Source organism: Drosophila obscura, unplaced genomic scaffold (assembly GCF_018151105.1).
Source record: "Drosophila obscura isolate BZ-5 IFL unplaced genomic scaffold, ASM1815110v1 contig_25, whole genome shotgun sequence".
Taxonomy (NCBI): Eukaryota; Metazoa; Arthropoda; class Insecta; order Diptera; family Drosophilidae; genus Drosophila; species Drosophila obscura.
The window spans coordinates 1,507,198-1,521,709 of NW_024542812.1; the positions used below are offsets into that span (position 1 = coordinate 1,507,198).

The window sequence follows — 14,512 nt, forward strand, 5'->3', positions numbered from 1 at the left end:
TGTATATGCTGCAAGGAGTGTTGTAAAGCGACATTTGATTGAACTTCGGACTGGAGCTTTTTCAACATTTTATCAGCTGGGAGTCTCAGCCACTTGTTGCGCGCATAGGAAATAGGAAATCGGTCAATATTTCAATATGCCGAAGCCAATCCAGTTATATTACGATTTCCTGTCACCACCCTCCCGTGCCCTGTGGATTGCACTCAAGTGGGGCCAGACCCCTTTCGAAGATTGCCCCATTGCCCTGCGTAAATGTGAGTAAACGACAATATTCTTAAGGCTGTTTGTTTATGAACTTCTTTAACCCTTTTCTTGCAGTCGAGCAGTTGACGGATGAATACAAGAAGATAAATCGTTTTCAGAAGGTTCCCGCCATAGTGGACGGAAACTTTCATTTGGCCGAAACTGTGGCAATTGTGCGGTAAACTTTAATAATATTTAACCAGGAATGCACTTTACCGGCGCCTTACAGATATCTTTCAGACAAAGGTCAATTCAGCGAACAGCTATATCCCAGGTCTGTGGAGGAACGTGCCCGCGTTGATGAGTATCTGGAGTGGCAGCACTTGAACATTCGCGTGGCCTGCTCAGTTTTCTTTCGCGAAGCTTGGCTTTTCCCCATAAACGGGCTTGCCCCAATGCCAAAACCCGAGCAGATTCAACAGCTCATAAAAGACGTGGAAACTAACTTGGGCCTCTTGGAGGTTGTCTGGCTGGAGAAAGACTATCTGATTGGCGATCATTTGACAGTGGCCGACCTTTTTGGTGCCACCGAAATCAATCAAATTAGTAAGTCAAAATGGGTTTTTTGTACATTAAATTGAACACGCATACGCATAACTTTCAGAGCTTTGCCAATACACTGTGAATGGGAAACAATTTCCCAAAGTAGCCAAGTGGCTGGAACGTGTCCGCGTGGCAGCCAATCCTTACCACGACGAAGCACTTACATTTGTGTACAAAAAGTCCAAACAGGCGGCTTCTGCCAAGCTGTGAGATTTTGAATATTTTTTACAAACGTACACCCAATGTGTGCATATTTTATGTATATTTATATATTAAAAAAGTTCGTTGGATTCTTTTTCAAATATAACATATGTATGTCTAGTGTTGTATAGCGCCTGTTGTGAACTTTGTACTGACCTGAGCTTTTTCTGTCAGCTGGATTCAGTTCCCAAAATAATTTGCCCGTGCCTTTCGTCACTTAAAAAATTCAGCATAGCATTCAAATGTCCAAGGCAATTAAATATTATTATGATTTCTTGTCGCAACCATCCCGTGCGCTATGGATTGGAATGAAGTTGGGCAAGACCCCATTCGATGAATGCCCCGTGGCCCTTCGAAAACGTGAGAACAAACAGACGAACCAAGCGAACTAGCCGGCTGATTGAATAAATTTGTTGACCCCTTTCTTGCAGGCGAGCAATTGACGGACGAGTACAAGAAGATCAATCGTTTTCAGAAGGTTCCAGCTATAGTGGATGGCAATTTTCAGTTGGCTGAAAGTGTGGCCATTGTTCGGTACGTCTCTGTCTCTATACCTGCAACACATGTTAGCTGGCTAAAGCAACTTTCAATAACGAACATATTGCCGTCTTGCAGCTATCTTTCAGACAAAGGTCAATTCAGCGAGCAGCTCTATCCCAAGACTTTGGAGGGACGTGCGCGTGTCGATGAGTTTTTGGAGTGGCAGCATTTGAGCATTCGACTGACATGCGGACTTTTCTTTCGGAGTGCCTGGCTATTTCCCGTAAATGGCATTGCTCCAATGCCTAAGGCCGAGCAGATTCAAAAGATGATTAAGGATGTGGAGGCCAATTTGGGACTCTTGGAGCGCCTCTGGCTGGAGAAGGACTTTCTAATTGGAGATCAGCTGACTGTGGCCGATATTTTCGGTGCTTCCGAAATAAATCAAATAAGTAAGTCGAACCGAATTAGATCAAAGAGTGCAATCAGCTGATACATTTTATTTGCAGAGCTCTGTCAGTACAATGTAAGCGAGAAAAAATTTCCCAAGATAGCCAAGTGGCTGGAACGTGTCCGCGAATCTGCCAACCCGTACTTCGATGAGGCCCACAGCTTTGTGTACCAGAAGAGCAAGCAGGCAGTCAGTGCCAAGGTGTAACAGTTTAGGAATCGTACCAGCTACAATTGCATTTGTTTTAATGTTGTAAGAGTGCCTTTTTGGAGTGTGTTTCCTTTGTTTTGTATTGATTAGAATTCATTATTAAATAACTATTTACTAAATGCTTAGGCTAGTCGATGTCGAGTTTTCTAAAAGAGCCCTCAATGCCGAAGAGAGATTCGGCGTTGACGGCCTCACCTCGCCGCAGCTTCTCATTTGTACCGTACGACACCTCCTCCTCGAAGAACTTCTGGTAGGACAAGAGTTTTTCCCTCCATGTAGTGACCACATCTTGTATGGTTCCATTGCTGCCACCGTATTCGGCGGGCAGGCATTCCTTGGGCACATATTTGTAGAGGCTCTCCAGCTTGGAGTGTATGTGAAACTAGGATCAGAATCGAAGGATTGGATTTAGCTATGTTTAGTTCAAGGAGGGTAGGCTATAACTCACTCGCTTTCGGATCTTCTCACTCATCAGACTCTTTGCAATGGACATCATTGTCTCGGCACTGGCTGGGGCATTGACAAAGTGGAAACCCTTTGGCCTGTAGGGCAGTGCCTTGTCACCGAGAACGGCCAGCTTCTTGACCAGCACCGCATCGAACTGGAATATATGACCTGCCCCAACGCCCTTCATGTCGATGATCTCAACGAAGCCGGAAATCATGGCGTTGTCATCCTCCCGTATCTGAATCTCGCCCATCATTGTGCTGACCTGGACAACCTCCGCGATGGAGTACTTCTTGGAGTCGTATAGGCCGTAGCGGGAGATGTGAATCCTGGGCCCATCCGGTTGCAGGGGCTGGGGCAAGCGGAGAAGGCAGCTAAAATATAGTAAATGATATTGAGAATATTCTGGTGTGAAATGTGATCGAATCGAGCTCACCCTGTTTCGAGTATTCCCAGCTGCTTCTCTCCCACAAAGCGATTCTTGTACAGCTCAGGAACGGCGCCCCGCATGGCATAGAAGTTGTCCAGCTTGAGCTTGGTCTTCTCCAGGCTGTACTTACAGCCGCGCAGGAAGGCGACCAGGAACTGGGCATCCTGGCGTGCCGTCAGATGTGGCTGCTTTGAGATCCAAGTGCGCAGAGCTTCAATATCCTCTTCGATCCGATCGGGCACCTCTCCCAGCTCCTTCTGGGCTTTGCTGGCCAGCTCTGGGCTCAGGCTGCGTATGGAATTCGGGTCGGACATGGCAACGCGCTCCTTATCACCACCTACCTGTTCAATGCAAAGGCAATGAGTTTGATTTATTGAAATATTGTCGAGGTCTTATTAGTCAGCTTGTCCCCCATTTTGGCCCCATTTTCGCCAAGTGGTTGTCTGGTAAGCGGTGTCTCTTCTGGTTGATTAGATAATATCAGCCATATGGCTACCGCCAGTAATTCGTGATTGGGTTCGATTAGATTAGTCGCTTGTACTTAAACAGCGATTAAGTGACACTCGGTGTAGTTCCGTAACCCCCGATTAGTTATGTCCATAAATTTGGTTTAGTTTACATGCATCGTGGGTGCACCGGCACAATCAGACAGTTTTCCAGCGATAAGTCAAGATATCGCTTATCAGTACGGATCTGCAGTCTGGTTAGAGATTGTTCGCACAAAACCTTGATACGTATAGGTTGGTCTAGCATACAGCTTGCGACTGGCTTTGTAAAAATTCCACATTGTCCGACCTCTACTCACAATTGTCTTTAATTTAATATTAGCAGTTATATATACATATATAAATTGGACGGGTTTCGTATGTATATAGTAGGTATGTTTGGGCACCTCGTCGCACAATTTGATAGCTGAACCGCTGACTTTGACTGTGGGCGCGCGACTGCCACCGCCTCGGCATAGAATAGCCGATTTTAGTTCTGGTTCTCTGTAGTACATGTATGGAGACCCTGGCGGACGTCACGGCCGGTGACGCATAGCCTAATGACAGTTGAACGAATCAACTGGAGGGAGAGATAGAGGGCGCTTATGAGAGTGAGAGATCGCCGAAGGTAGCGGCTGGTGACTTTTACTGAAAATTAACACCTTGTGTCAACCCAACCCGGCAGCCAACACCTGGAGATAAGATATAGTGCAAGTTGATCGGAGGCCACTCCCAGTATTTATATGATTAAACACAACGGGGAATCTCCTCTTCATCAGAATGGCCAGCAATCAATGACCCGACAGGAAGTCATTACGAAGACTTTCTATATACAATTCCCATGAATAAGTAGGTATAGTACCCAACTATATGGAGTTATATATTATGTATATATGTGTATGTTGGAAAGATACGAGTATCAATGCGTACACCTGAACCGCAGCCGCTGATATCAATAAGTCCACCTCCACATAACTACCACTAAATGGAGGTCTATATAGAGCCTTGTCTATATAGTAGAGATAACGATATTATCGCTGAACATGATACATCTGTTTCTAGCTGTTATTCCCTTTTTTGTTGCTTCGCTGGAGCTATACAAACACGACAATTTCGTTATCAGCCTGGGCTTTTTTCTGGGATATCTTTTGTCTTGTCACAGAGGGCCAAACTACCAAATCAAAATATCCAACTCATTGTGAATATGCCCATTTTATAATAGACCATAATTGAGAGTGAGGTATACCATAGAATCAGAAAGATTGGCAGATTCGTATACTCTGACGTAGGATTTTATCACCATTCATAAGTCGATCGTCATATTTTTCTCCACAAATAAAAATAGGTCGTTCTTTCAGCAAATATAGCAAATATATATTATCTAGGATATAGCTTATAAATAGTAAGAAGGGTTCGGACAAATAAAATATAGACACTGGCTCAAAGTTGTTATTTGTTATTGTTATTGTTACTTGTTATTGTTGTCAATTGCTGTACAACAACCACACCTTCAATTTGTTGGCGCTCAAAACCGAGATTTCGAGATGTTCAGATCTGATGATACCAGGCGAACAGGAATCAGCAGAAAGCTACTTTAGCGACTGCAAAAAATTATGTTGCCTTCTTTTAGTTACAACTTAAGTTTTAAATCATAGCATACTTCTGGGTGTTGAAAAAAAAATCGAAGTTGCCTTCTGCTGATTTCTGTTCGCCTGGTACCTCGGTCTAGAATTTCTTCGATTTTGTCATTTGGAGGCTGATTATTTTTGCATTTTTCGTTGCTCTATATCTCGACTACTTAGAGGCCGATCGACCGGGAGCGATCGACAGGCTGGATCCTTACGATTCTTGGAAAGTAGTTCCCCTCGGAAAGAATTATGTATTGCCTGTGCCAACAATGAAAATGCCGATCTGGGCGTGGCATGTCTTTCCATGATTAGAGGAGCTCTGCCAATGGATTGGCCAATCGACTGTCTGGATAGTTTGTTTCCAACGTCGACTCCACTTGTTCTCCACAAATAAAAACGATAACGCATTTACTGAACTACATTTATTTAATTACTCTTGCTTTAAGTAAGTATTTCTTATGCGTAGGTACAATAAACTAAATTCTTACCAAAAATGCAATAGCTTAACTTGGTTTTTGTGTGTGTTTGTTTGAGTTTTTTTTTCGTTTACAATCGCGCGTTTACCATCGCGAATTTATGATAATATCACATTTATATATAAATAGTTAGAAATGTTCGGTCAAATGAAAAATAGATACAGGCAGGACAGGTGGAGGCAGATGACTCACAGCTCACAGCTCTCAGCTGGATGCGTGCCTGTTCCGTCACTCAGAAGCAATACTGTACTTAATTATAAGGCAGTTGTGGTTCCGAAATTTCCATCATGGGTTATCCTAAATGGTCGACTTTTCCGGTATGCATGCATATGCATTTGCTACACCTACATACTCGTATTGCTAAGGTATATGTATATTTATGTTTATCTTTATATGTATATCTATATAGCTTATGCATCGTATATAGATCTGGTATAACAGCCCTGCTATTGGTGCTATTGGCGCCCAGTGTCCACGATTGGCAAGTGTCCAAGGATGAGTCAGCAAGTGGCGAGCCCTAGACTTCTGCGTCTATGGATGACTGCCACTTGGCTGCTGATTTTAGTGCCCTTAATTCTATAAAAGGCCGCTCGGGTGTCGTCTTTGGGGGCAATCAAGCGCCAGACTGTCACACAGTTGCGCTCTGCTCAAAGTAATATCTAGATATACTCGTATATATATGTATATATATGTATATATGTATTTATGTGTGTATGTAAGTGCTGGTTGTGGAAAATGAGGGATCCGAATCCAAATGAGGCGAATCGTGGCGCTTATTGCTAAGTATGGCTAAACCTAAGCCCTCCGCTGAGTCTTAACTGCTCCATGCTGTGGTGAGCAGCAGGGCCAGAAGCAGATAGAGACTGAGCCGACGTTCCCTTGTGCCACTCGCCTCCGTTGTCTCTTCCTCGCCGGAGACCAGGGGCGCCGTATAGCGCTGCTCGTCGTCCACTTCGTTGACGCTGCGGGCGCACTGCATCCATTTGCGCGACGACAGCTTCGCCTTGGCGTGGGCCACCTTCATGCGATCGTCGTTGAACTCCCAGTAGCCGAGATTCTTGAAGAAGTACGTCTTGCCATCGCTGTACTGGAAGGCGGCATCGATGTTGTACCCCACGCCCGACCAAATGCTCATGTCGCGCGGATAGTCCAGCTCCACCTGGCCCGTGAAGTCATCAATGCGCCAGTAGAGGGTGCCGCTGGTCAAATACGTGCGGTTGTTGTGGCCCCACACGAACGTGGCATCGATGTGGGACAGTGTCGGGGGCAGCCCCAGGCTGGCCAGTGGCTTGGGATAGCCGTTGGCCAAGTTAACCGAATTGAACACATAGTACTGGCGACCTGGGGGGCGGAAAAGGAAACCAATGTTAATTCAGGGTCCGGGACCAATGTCTCCCTTCTCACCAATGAAGAACACGATCTGGCGCTGCTTGTTCTCGTACACAGCATCCACTCGGGTGAAGTTCTCGGGCAGAGCTGCCCAATGGCGGCGCGTTTCCGTGGGGTAGCCAGGATACATGCCGCGTGCCCCGATGCGCCAAAGGAACTGCAAAGGAAGAAGAGTTGAGTGAGTCACCGCTTGCGTTTCGATTGTGCGTGTGGCAGCCTACCTGTCCCCTGAAGATGAACAGTTCGCCGCGTATCATGGAAATGGCATCGTAGCTGGTCATGCAGCTGTCGGGCTTCGGCTTGCGCGGCTTGTGCTGCCTGTGGTGGTGCTGGTGCTGGCGCTGTCCCGTGGTTGGATACGGTCGCGGCCTTGGCTGCTGGGAAGGCGTTGATGGCGTCCTCGAGGGGGTGGTTGTGGTGGTGCGCTCCCCTCCCTCTCCCGCTCACGCTGTCTCTCTCTCTCCCTCTCTCTCTCTACGCGTTCTCGTGCGCGCTCCTGCTCTCGCTCCCATTCGCGTGCCCGTTCCTCCTCCCGCTCCCGTTGCTGTCTCTGCCGCTCCCGCTCCTGTTCGCGTTCCCAGTCACGATCGCGATCCCTGTTGGGATCGTAGTTGGGTGGATACCGCGGCCGATTGTTGGGCCTCTGGGGATAGTAGCTGAGCGTTCGCATCGTGGTGGTGGTGGTCGTGGTGCTCGGGGTGGTGCGTGGGCGGTAGGGTCCCCAGGTCTTCTCCTTGGAGCCGTACAGCTCCTGAATGCCAGTGCGGTCGTCGTCCGGCAGCTTGCCATCCACCTCGTTGTTCTGGTACCATGGGAACATGACCGCATCCGAGTCCGAGGAGTGGCCCAGTCCCAGGGAGTGACCCAGTTCGTGCAGCGCCACATTCAGAAAGTTGGTTCCTGCAACGGCAAGGAATGGCAGCAAATCAAATGAAATGCAACATAAATACGGCTGACTGGTTAATGGCAGGGAGTGACAGTGGCAGGGAGTCCTGGCCAAGTCAGGGCCAAGTCAGCGCGACGTCGTCGTCGTCGTCGTCGTCGCCTTGACGACTTTGTAAGTGGCATAAAAATGGCGACGCTTGCAACATTTTAAAATGGCTGCCAACGTCACGCGTCATGCTGACAATTTTTTATTGGCATTAAAAGCCATTAAAAATGCCGAAGCACAGTGCACGAGGGCGTGGCCCGAGGGGCTGTAGATTTATTGTGCTAAATTACAAAACGCCAGCGGCATGTGGTATGTGGCATGCGGCACGACGCACGAGGCATGAGGCATGAGCCGTGAGCCATGGGACATGGCGTCGCCAGTCATGGTTGCTGCGGTCGCCGCGAATGCAATTTATATTGATTTTGCCCGAAGTGTGGCTGCCACATGACCGCGAAACCTGATCATAACCCAATTTAATTAATTCACGTCAAAAGGTGAATGCAATTATGATGTAAACTGCATTTACATTGTACCACACGCACCTCGACTGTCATCCGCGTTGCCGTCAAAGTTCCAGGTCTCGTCCGCATCGAAGTGGGCATCGCCGCCACGTCCTTCGCCAGGATAGAAGGCATGGGCCAGCACCTGGCCGGGACCATCGAAATTGTAGCCATCGCCGTGCTGGCGACTGAAAGAAGCAAAGAGAATTGGGGAGTGGGGGGGTATCGTTACGGGATTAGTTCATGTGTCTCCGGGATTGCATAAAAATTACGACCAACGCTAAAGGCAGCTCATATTCACAGCTTATCTAAGAACAAGCAGCTGCCACATAAACTCTTTGATTCGCCATGCCACTGCCACTGCCACTGCCACAGCCACTGCCACAGCCATGCAGCTGGAGGCATGTTCATCGACATTGTCATTGCTGGCATTCCATCATCGGTATCGTCATCGGCTACAACTCCTGTTCCAGCTCCGTGGTTTAATACGTGGCTTATTTATCGTTTGCCTGGTTTTAAGTGCACTTTTTATGGGTTTTTTGGCTGGTGGCCCATGTTTATGGCACTAAAGACACGCGTTTTTTTATGGCATCCATGCCCGCCCGAATGCCCAGCCCCAATACGTACCGTGCAAAGAGCACTTGGATGTCCGCCTGATCGCTGTACACCTCGCGGAACGTCAGCTTGGAGTTGTTCTCCCACACGCTCAGCGCACGGGCCACCATCATTCGAATCTGGCCCGCATCCGGCATCGTTTGGTTGACCAGGCTAAAACGGCAAAGAAGGCACAAAGATATGACATCAGTTACAGCTCGAAATACTCTCCCTTTTCGGGATAAAATAGCAAATAGACCAGCAAAGGATTCCCTTGCATAATTTGTGTCTCCTTTTCAGGGAAAACTTTAAGATATGCGAATGTTTCTCCTAGTTGGACCCAAACTTTGTCGCTTATCTGTCGCTGTAGGACAGACTGAGAAACCGCTAATATGGTGGCCAGAGCTCACACATACCCCCCATCCCCCCTTCCCCAGTGTGCGGGCACTTTCACTTTGTCAGGCTAAAAGTTTCTTTTATTTTCAGCCTGCCCGCCCGCAATGGCTAAAGACGAAGGCGGGTCGGACTTTGGTCGGTGGTTTTCACTTAGTTTAGTGTTTTGTACATTTTGTGCCAAAGTTTTTGGCAAATACACAAAATGTGTAACCGTACCTGAAGCTGGACCTGAGCCTGAACCCGGGCACTGGACCTGGACCTGGACCTGGACCCGGGCACTGGAGGACAGCTCTCCACTTACGGCTTTACTCGATTTCCGTCAGCAAAGTTTGGCCCCGCTCCCCTCCACCTGCAGATGGAGCCCTTTTCTATCTCTGTGTGTCTGTGTGTGTGTGTGTGTGTGTGTTTTGGGCTGTATTTCCACATTTTATGCAAATTAGCTATGTTTCTTTTATGCCGGAGCGCGTCTGCTGCTGCTGTTATTTCTGTTGTTGCTTCCACTAACTAACGCAACAAAAAATGGAGAAACAGAGACGCAGGCAGGAAGAGGAACAGAGGAGGGCCAGCAAAGTTGATCTTTTTTGTGGTTTACCTAAAGCCCCAGGACGATAACCGGACCAGATGCATGGCCCTGCTGCTGCTGCTGCTGCTGTTGCTGCTGTCCCTGCCCTGCCGTATGCTGCGTGTGGGCCTCCTGTTCCTTAATTTCCATTCTATTTTTTCTAGTTTGCTTTTGTTTTTGCTTTTCCTTTTCTTTCATTTTTGTTGTTGCCTATGATACAGGACTTTGCGTGCGTGCGTGTCCGTCCGTTCGTTCTTCAATATGCATTGGGGCATTCCATAGGCATATCCATTGGCTGCCGCAACAGTGATCGCTTCCACGTGAATTGGCCAGCTTCTCTTTTGGCCATTTCCTTTGGTCTGGCTGCCACTAACTGTTTTGTTTCCAATCAAAATTGGTCAAGCCATTGAGCCAGGGGCACGTTCCGGTGCTTCGAGTGGGGAGGACGTTCTGGAATTTCCCTACAAATTGCCGCTCAGCTAATAGAGTTTTTTCGGGGTGCGGTCTTTGAATGAATGAATGACATCGATAGCGATTGAGTGTACGATTTACTTGCGAGTTATCGGGGTGATAATTGAATACAGCGGGAGTCCACACACATCCCGGAATCATCCTACTTGTTCTCTGCATGCAGACAGACGACACACATCACACATCACACATTCTCTGCAACATCATTAGGCACACGTACTGGCAACTGCTGCATGCCACTTGACCTCGACTCACACTCACACTCACACTCGAACTCTGACTCTGATTCTGACTCCGAAACTGTCGCCCCAAACAGTGTCGCAGTTCATTTCCATGTCCTAGTCTGGACTCGACAGAAACGTGCTCAATTGCAACGCCATTTGTTTGCCTGGCTGTTGATCCGTCCGTCTGGCCGGGCGGCAGGACCGGCTCAAGCCTTTCGGTCCGTCAGACTGTGGCCCCAGTCTCCTATTTGCACAGCGTTTTGTTGCCGCCCAAGAGAGGGGTTAGGCAAATTAACTCAAGGCATCCGCAGCACCCAACCAGTCTAATCCTCTGTTGCGGAGCCCAAGTCCGAGCCCGTGCCGCCCGTGCCCGTGCCCGAGACCGAGTCCGAGTCCCTTTGTCGTGCTAATTGTGTTGCCACTGCGTTTGGATTTAAATGCAAACCATTGCACTGCATCCGGTCACGTAGCCATTTACAGTTGCAACAGAAACAGCAGCAGCAGCAGTAGCAACAACAGCAACAGCAGCCGCAACACTGACGGAACGTGGCGCTTCAGTTTGACCTCTGTTTGTCTTTGCCATGTCACTCTGTGTGCCGAGCATTTAAATTATTATGAACCCTCAGTGCACAGAGAGCCACAGAGAGAGACAGGGAAGGGTTCCTGCACAGCGGCAGATGGAACGTGCATTTGTAAACGGTATGGGATGGATACCTGGCTTAGCTGTGGGGCGGGGCCAGGGCCAGGAACGGACTCCGACTCCTGTCCGTTCGACTGTCTGGGGGAAACGTGTGTCTCGGCCAATTTGTAGCCTTACACGTAAAACAAACTGAACAATTAGGCAAATGGATGGAAACCGGGAAACAAGGACACAAGCACACAGAGATGAGAGAGAGGATGCATCTCCTGGCACGAGGCCATTGCGAAATCGAATCAGTGGGTTGCCATGGATGGCACTTTAGACCAGCCAGCGAGGCTACTGGTGCAACCAGTCGAAGGCTTTTCGGCACTAAGCTCGGTTCGTTATCATCACCAAAGGCTGCCCACGGAACCCACTCGCTGGGTTCGCGATGGGAAGCTCTTCCCAATAATGTTACATGCACGAGTATTTTTCGCTTCCAATCGAGCAGACATTGGACATTTTCAATGCTCATTTGCCGAGCTGTCACCATTATGCCAACGCAGTCGAGTCGCAATATATCAGAGCGGTGCACACATTCGATTTTTGATTAAAATTGCACACAGGTAGATGGGTGGACGGGTGGACGGGTAGACGGGTAGACAGGTACACAGGTATCTGGGCATCCTTACACTCGTCCCTGCCTAATGCCTGCCTGTCTGCCGTCTGTCACTGCCAGTTGATTGAATTGGGCACACATCGACCCATGAAATGTTTGTCCGCAGGCTAACAACTAAATCACCGATGGCAGCGCTTTGCATGCCCCTTGCCCCTGCATTCCCCTTCAAGACAGCACCAAGTCGATGGAGCCGCCCAAAAACCAGTGAAAAGGAGAATAGATGAGGTAGAAGAATGCTCCCGTACTGAGAGATGGCGTAATAGAAAAGCCCAGAGGCTCCGACAAGGTGCCTAGGGTAAGGGTTAGGCTGGGAAGTGGGAATGGGATGGGGACGGGGAGTTGGCGGCGGGCGGCGGGCGGCTGGCGGCATTTTCCAATTTTTCCTCAATCGAATAGATTTTTCTTCTCGCAGACACAATTTCATGCACATTTTACTCGACTTTTCCTGCCATCAACTTCCGCTAAAAGTTTTTCCAGCAGCAAGTGCGAGCCGGCATTGAGGATTTTTTGTCTGCAAACTCTTCTAAAGGGTATTTTGATTCCGAGTATATGTTTGCCACGTATGAGCAATGAAGATACATATGTATGTATGTATGTATGCATCTCCAAGGGTATCTCCATCTTCGGTGTTCTGAAAACCAGCATTACTTTTTTCGTGCTTTCTTTTTTTTTTTGTTGGTTTTGTTGTCAGACAGCTATCGAAAAAGTTTCGCCATCGCAAAAGCCAACAAAATGAGTTTATTTTTTGCTTAATTTCGCACAAATTAAAACGATGCGAGCGGCGAGCGGCGAGTGGGAAGTGGAGAGCGGAAAGTGGAAATAAAAAATGTTATTTTTCGCAATCTTTCGTTGTCGTGGCACAAAACTTTCCAACAGCAATATTTCTCCACGCGCAGAGGCACACTCTTCGAATAGATATCTTTCGGGCATAGAAAATATATTGAACATCGAGTGAATTACACTTCATGGCTCCTCCTCACTTGAGACATTCTGAAGTGAGCGCAGCGCAGCACAGGACATCCATTCTATGAGGGACACAAAAGTGGATCTCAAGTCTGTTTGCTCTGGATCTTAGAGCCAAAAGTTTGTTCGGTACGAAGGCTGCCATCGATACTGCGTATTGTGTCGAGGCTAATTTAGGAGCGAAACTCGAAAGACGACACATGTTGCCCCTCACCTGCCCGAATCTTAAATCTCCTCCAGCTGGCTGGCATCTGCATTGCCCAAACTCGCAAGTCCCCGAACTTCGGCAAACATAATTATGCTTAGCCGGTCTGCTCAACATTAAAAATGTAAGCCCTTCCAATGCGATGATTTTGGGTGTGCAAAAAGGGTTTGACAAGGGAACGAATCTCAATAAAATAGCTTAAAACAGCAACAAAGTCCTGGGCTAAGCCCTCAAATAATAGCCCCATAGACTTGGCCGCAAGTGTTTGGGTCAGAGCCGTAAGCCCAAGGCACACACAAGAACAAAAACAAAAACAAAAACAAAAACACAGAAAGGCATGCTAAAGAAGGCAACAAATGACTTGGCATCCTGTCGTGTCATAACAAATTTAATTAATAAATAATCAGAATGTAGCCACAAGAGAAATAACGAAAAAGTACGAGAGTAATAAATGGAAATTTGTCATTAGCCTGAAGTTGGGGACATTGACAGGCACACACCACACACACACACACACAGACGATATACATTCCTTCCTTGGGTGACTCCAGTCTCAAGTGTTTAAAATTGCAAATGTCATTTTACTCATGGAGTGGCGCACACACAGAAATAGAGGGCGAGGCACATGGGGAATGGATGCCACAGGGCCACAAGAAGCTGCCACATAAGTATTCCACATTTGAGCCACCCCTGGGGTGAGTGGAAGATTTCTCCCTACGCCTGCCTGCCTGCCTGCCATATGCGTTTACATATTTATTATCCAAAATGATTATTGCCATTAGACATTATTAAATTGGCATTCTCCTGAATTATATTAGCCCCGCCGGCTTCCACTCAAGTTTCATATATTTTTGCTGCTTTTAATGGAAATAAAAGTTATAAATTTTGCCTTTGGTTTAGTGTGCTACAGCAGAGATGAATTAAAGACATTGTTATAGAACATAGAAAATGTTATAGTAATCATTTTTTTATTTATTTATTTTATTTTGTTGTTTTTTTTATCACTTTAATGTCAATTATTTTACACAATTAAGCAAACACTTAAATTTGAATCTCAATGGGATTAGCCCACAGAAAACACTTTTCTAATATTTACTTAATTTTCATTAGCACGAACTGTTTTTCGTAGGTGCCGTTGTCCCGCTTTGTGGATATTCTATCCTGCTATCGCTCACTCAAGGAGGTTGTGATGGATACCATATCGAAATAACATCACACCCAGGTTGAGTGAGTCAAAGCAAGACAAAATTCGACCCGTAATTCTATCCCTCGGCTTTCACTTTTTTCCTTTTTTTTTTTTGTCTAGACAGTCAACTTTTAGCACTTCATTTGTAGAACTTTTGCCAGAGCTTAGATTTGGAATCGCTGTGGAGTTGGGGAGTGGA

The 14,512-nt window shown here is 47.2% G+C and overlaps 3 protein-coding genes across 4 annotated transcripts in view; 1 reads left to right on the forward strand and 2 right to left on the reverse strand.

Annotated features, from left to right (window-relative positions):
- The first annotated feature begins 87 nt into the window (after positions 1–87).
- On the forward strand, positions 88–2,247 carry LOC111075599. The gene is made up of 9 exons (XM_022368972.2): positions 88–254; positions 319–421; positions 473–789; positions 848–992; positions 1,068–1,098; positions 1,218–1,347; positions 1,419–1,521; positions 1,603–1,919; positions 1,977–2,247. Exons 1-9 carry the CDS (start codon positions 137–139, stop codon positions 2,123–2,125), a joined length of 1,413 nt encoding a protein of 470 aa, XP_022224664.2. The 5' UTR covers positions 88–136; the 3' UTR covers positions 2,126–2,247.
- On the reverse strand, positions 1,941–3,969 carry LOC111075596 (alpha-tocopherol transfer protein-like). 2 transcript variants are annotated; one of them, XM_022368969.2, is made up of 4 exons: positions 3,898–3,969; positions 3,012–3,346; positions 2,577–2,949; positions 1,941–2,510 (listed from the first exon to the last, which is right to left on the reverse strand). In XM_022368969.2, the coding sequence occupies exons 2-4, from the start codon at positions 3,317–3,319 to the stop codon at positions 2,256–2,258; spliced, it is 936 nt and encodes a 311-aa protein (XP_022224661.2). In that variant the 5' UTR covers positions 3,320–3,346; positions 3,898–3,969; the 3' UTR covers positions 1,941–2,255. The 2 variants fall into 2 exon arrangements, with proteins under 2 accessions (XP_022224661.2, XP_022224660.2); XM_022368968.2 differs by having other exon boundaries at positions 3,811–3,952.
- A 1,556-nt stretch (positions 3,970–5,525) lies between these two features.
- Positions 5,526–14,512, reverse strand: part of LOC111079933 (matrix metalloproteinase-2) — a 79,932-nt gene continuing 70,945 nt past the window's right edge. Inside the window, 6 exon segments of the mRNA XM_041594260.1 lie at positions 5,526–6,935; positions 6,999–7,140; positions 7,205–7,332; positions 7,335–7,883; positions 8,457–8,602; positions 9,042–9,182. Of these exon segments, the coding sequence (XP_041450194.1) occupies positions 6,409–6,935; positions 6,999–7,140; positions 7,205–7,332; positions 7,335–7,883; positions 8,457–8,602; positions 9,042–9,182 (1,633 nt within the window). The 3' untranslated portion in view covers positions 5,526–6,408.

What these genes read in the sequence shown, in the direction of transcription:
- LOC111075599 (XM_022368972.2), top strand. Translation starts at nt 137, where the DNA reads ATGCCGAAGCCAATCCAGTTATATTACGATTTCCTGTCACCACCCTCC. An exon ending in GAAACTGTGGCAATTGTGCG is followed by an intron (nt 422 to 472) that starts GTAAACTTTAAT and finishes GGCGCCTTACAG; the next exon opens with ATATCTTTCAGACAAAGGTC. An exon ending in CAGGCGGCTTCTGCCAAGCT is followed by an intron (nt 993 to 1,067) that starts GTGAGATTTTGA and finishes ATATTAAAAAAG; the next exon opens with TTCGTTGGATTCTTTTTCAA.
- LOC111075596 (XM_022368969.2), bottom strand. Translation starts at nt 3,319, where the DNA reads ATGTCCGACCCGAATTCCATACGCAGCCTGAGCCCAGAGCTGGCCAGC. An exon ending in CTGGGAATACTCGAAACAGG is followed by an intron (nt 2,950 to 3,011) that starts GTGAGCTCGATT and finishes ACTATATTTTAG; the next exon opens with CTGCCTTCTCCGCTTGCCCC. An exon ending in GTGAGAAGATCCGAAAGCGA is followed by an intron (nt 2,511 to 2,576) that starts GTGAGTTATAGC and finishes TTCTGATCCTAG; the next exon opens with TTTCACATACACTCCAAGCT.